General features: G+C 35.5%; 1 protein-coding gene across 1 annotated transcript; it reads right to left on the bottom strand.

The window, feature by feature from the left end:
* Nucleotides 1-749: 749 nt before the first annotated feature.
* Nucleotides 750-2,850, bottom strand: LOC127093432 (dihydroflavonol 4-reductase). The gene is made up of 6 exons (XM_051032354.1): nucleotides 2,466-2,850; nucleotides 2,197-2,366; nucleotides 1,919-2,113; nucleotides 1,553-1,712; nucleotides 1,278-1,470; nucleotides 750-1,112 (listed from the first exon to the last, which is right to left on the bottom strand). The coding sequence occupies exons 1-6, from the start codon at nucleotides 2,581-2,583 to the stop codon at nucleotides 920-922; spliced, it is 1,029 nt and encodes a 342-aa protein (XP_050888311.1). The 5' UTR covers nucleotides 2,584-2,850; the 3' UTR covers nucleotides 750-919.
* Between the last annotated feature and the right edge of the window lie 664 nt (nucleotides 2,851-3,514).

The raw sequence follows: 3,514 nt of genomic DNA, 5'->3' as shown, positions 1-3,514 counted from the left end.
CCACTCATTTAATGAACTGTTTCCATATATTTTACAAGCATCAGAGTAATAAGAGGTTGCAAATTTGTTTGAAACGATGGTACTTTAATAAATGAATGATATTTGGAATATTTTCTAAAAAGAAACATGGCTGAACAGTAAGAAAAATCTATTAACTTCTCAGTGTGTATCTCAAACCCGTGACATTTGTCTTTTGAATGACCATGAATGTCGTGCTATCAAAGTAGGCCCTCTCGTCTACATCGAGTACGAAGGCATCTCACAAGGCTTCTTTGACATTAATTGAAGTCTAGTTCAAATTATATCATTTCAATTAATTTTCTGTTTTTTTTCCTGCATATGTAATTATGTTTCTGACTCGTGTAGAAACTAGGGGTGGCAAAACGAGCTTCGTCCGTTGGGCATGCCCGTTTTGCCCGCACTTTTGTGCGGAGCGGGCCAAAGATTTAGGCCCTCACCCTCAAATATGTCCGTCCCGCCTGTCCCGTTTTTTTCGCGGGTTTTTACGGACACGTGTATTTACATAAATTTTTGCATTTTTAGGTTTAAAGAGTGCAGTGTCCACGGACTTTCCCCGCGTCCACCCTCACTTTTTTGCGGGGCGGGTCTAAGTTTTAAGCCCAAATCCTAAACTATGACCACCCCGCCATGCCCCGTTTTTTTACGGGCTTTTTGCGGGCGGGCCTAAACGGGACGGGCATGCCCATTTGCCATCCCTAGTTGAAACTCAATGATAGTGAATCAAAGTCTACTATGCAAGCAACACTTCTACATTTTCTATCATCATTTTAATGTTTACAAGCAATATCTATTACATGCATAAAAACACAACTTGGCTTCATAAACATGATATAAGATTAACATTTCATAAAACATAAACCTTTATTAATAGCACGAAAAAAAAGACACAAAATCACATTTATTTCTTCATGGTGTCATTAACTTCGGTCTCTACACTTTCCACAGCTTTAGGTAAAAGTCCTTTTTCTCTGCAAGTTTCTACAGCTCCTGTGAACATGTCTTCTAAGCTGTACTTAAATTTGAACCCCAAATCTGTGATCTTCTTTGAACAAAACTTAATAATTTCTAATTCATCTGGAATATCCTTGAACCTAATAACAAAAAGAGTTAAGTGATTATTATTGAACTAAGCTCTGAGACTATGTTAAGAATGTGCGGTTTCGTTTGATTGCACCTATTTATAAGCAATGTGCATATCATATATTGTTCGATAAGAAACTCTTAACATAAATTTTAAAGAAATTGGAAAAACTTACTTTGTAGGAACATTGAATTCTGGATATTTTTGTTTAATAAGTGTTGCAACTTCATGAATGGTTGCTTCATGTGAACAACAAATGTATCTCCCTTGAGCTTTTGGATTCTCAAACAGAAATATATGAGCAAGACAAAGGTCATCTAAGTGGACATATTGCCCTTGCTTTATGATTGTGTAATGTGCCTCATTTCCTACAAAAAAAATAAAAAATAATATTAGTATATGATAATTTTTTGTTATTAAACTTCATCTGTAAAGTTATGATTAATATACCTGTGATTAGGGAAAGAGCAGTGATTAAACTAGGTGGCATTGAAGGCATAAGAAAGGGTCCAACAACAAGTGGTGGAATGATGGAAACAAAATCTATGTTGTGTTCTTTTGAATACTTCCATGCTTCTTGCTCTGCCAGTGTCTTTGAAACAAAATACATCTACAAAACATTTTGTTATAGATTAATCTTTATGTTACTTATACTTCGAGTCAGGAAAAACAAAAAAAAACCACAACGAGAACACTTTTGCGTGCTCAGAAAAAGATTCGAAGCCAAAAATTTTAAATAATTTGGAAGAGATCTCTTACTATCTCATCCGTTGAATTTAGTAGATTTTTGAGAGACATTAATGAATAAGTACTAACCCAACCGGTCATGTTGACTCTGCGGCAAAAGTCAACGTCACTCCAACAGGTTTCATCAATGACAGGTTTTGGATTCTCAGTAACATCTACTGTTCCAGCTGAGGATGTGAATACTAATCTTCTAACTGTTTTTGCTTTCTCACATGCTTTCATTATGTCTAATAATCCATTTATCGTTGGCTTAATCACTTCATTCTGCATTATTAATCAATTACATTACATAAAACAAAAAACAGAAAGAACTAACATAACAATAACTCTCAGATAGTATATAATACCTCAGGATCTTTGGATTCAAAATCCATTGGTGTAGCCACATGAAAAACTCCTACACAACCTTTGATTGCTTCATCAAAACTACCCTCTTCAGCAAGATCAGCCTTCCAGAGAGACAGTTTACTCTTTGCATCTGGCAGTTCCAACAAATGCTTCACCTTCTTCACGTTATCTGTATTTACGCATATCAATTGAGTTATCTCATGGATCTAATAAAAAATAATTGTGATATAAACTGTAACATAAAAAAATTCAACATTTAAAGATGAACCTGGATCGCGAACGGTGGCTCGAACGGTGTAACCGTGCTCGATAAGTCTCATAACAAGCCATGATCCTATGAAACCTGAGGCCCCGGTAACACAAACGGTTTCCGACACCGAACCCATTCTAAATATATATTCAATTTTGAACAACACAATTTAGCTTAGAATTATATAAGAAGCTTGAGTTGAGAGTACGTGACAATTTATAAATTGAGTGACGCACGGTATATTCAATAAGCACGTGAATATCTGCCGGCACGGTTTAAGAAGAAGCAGCTGTTAGTTGAACTTAAGAGCGGGTAAGTAAGAGCTAACTAAGCTACTTTAAATTTGATGGAATTCCAAAACAACATCCATTATTTTTAAGGTGAGTTCAATTTCTTTTTGGATGATGGTAAAATGAAAAGTAATGTTATTTAAAGACTTTTTTTTTTAATTTGAGAATTTTTTATTTAAATAATTCAATTTTTTTAAAAAAATTCTAAAATAATCCATATTTCAGATAATCTATCAAAATAATTCATTTTAAAGAACTGATGTCAAATGAATTGGCGTTTGCTCTCTAAGTTAAAAAAGGTGACACCAATTGGATTGACTTATGCATCTAGTGTTATGTAAAAGTCAAAATCGGACCAATTGGTATTAATATTAATATGCGTTTACATACGAATACCAAAAATACTAATGTCGTTGACCGGGATGACCTAACCGACCTCTGGTACCACATTCCCTAGTTATCCGAACGCGTGACCCTAATCCACGTTGATGATTCACCCCAAGTGTTTGAGGATTTGAGGGCCCAGGAACATCACCACCACCTACAGGAGATTCCCTAAGATATTCAGACAAATCCGTGTAGTCATATTTATGTAATGAAGCATTACCGTCATAGCTGAGTTCGTGACCTATGTCAGAGTAGTTCGGCTGTGTTTGAGTTATTAGAGGGGGACCAGGACGATTTAAGGGCAACATTGGTGTGAATGATGCGTCGAGGAAATGTTGAAATGGTTGTTGTTGTGTTTGGTAGACATATGGTTGTTGCATGTTTTGGTTT

The sequence above is a fragment of the Lathyrus oleraceus genome, chromosome 6, assembly GCF_024323335.1.
Source record: "Lathyrus oleraceus cultivar Zhongwan6 chromosome 6, CAAS_Psat_ZW6_1.0, whole genome shotgun sequence".
Lineage (NCBI taxonomy): Eukaryota > Viridiplantae > Streptophyta > Magnoliopsida > Fabales > Fabaceae > Lathyrus > Lathyrus oleraceus.
The sequence above is the reverse complement of the archived record's forward strand: the minus strand, read 5'-3'. Positions and strand labels throughout refer to the sequence as shown.

What these genes read in the sequence shown, in the direction of transcription:
- LOC127093432 (XM_051032354.1), bottom strand. Translation starts at nt 2,583, where the DNA reads ATGGGTTCGGTGTCGGAAACCGTTTGTGTTACCGGGGCCTCAGGTTTC. An exon ending in TTGAATCCAAAGATCCTGAG is followed by an intron (nt 2,114 to 2,196) that starts GTATTATATACT and finishes TTAATAATGCAG; the next exon opens with AATGAAGTGATTAAGCCAAC. An exon ending in GAGTCAACATGACCGGTTGG is followed by an intron (nt 1,713 to 1,918) that starts GTTAGTACTTAT and finishes AATGTTTTGTAG; the next exon opens with ATGTATTTTGTTTCAAAGAC.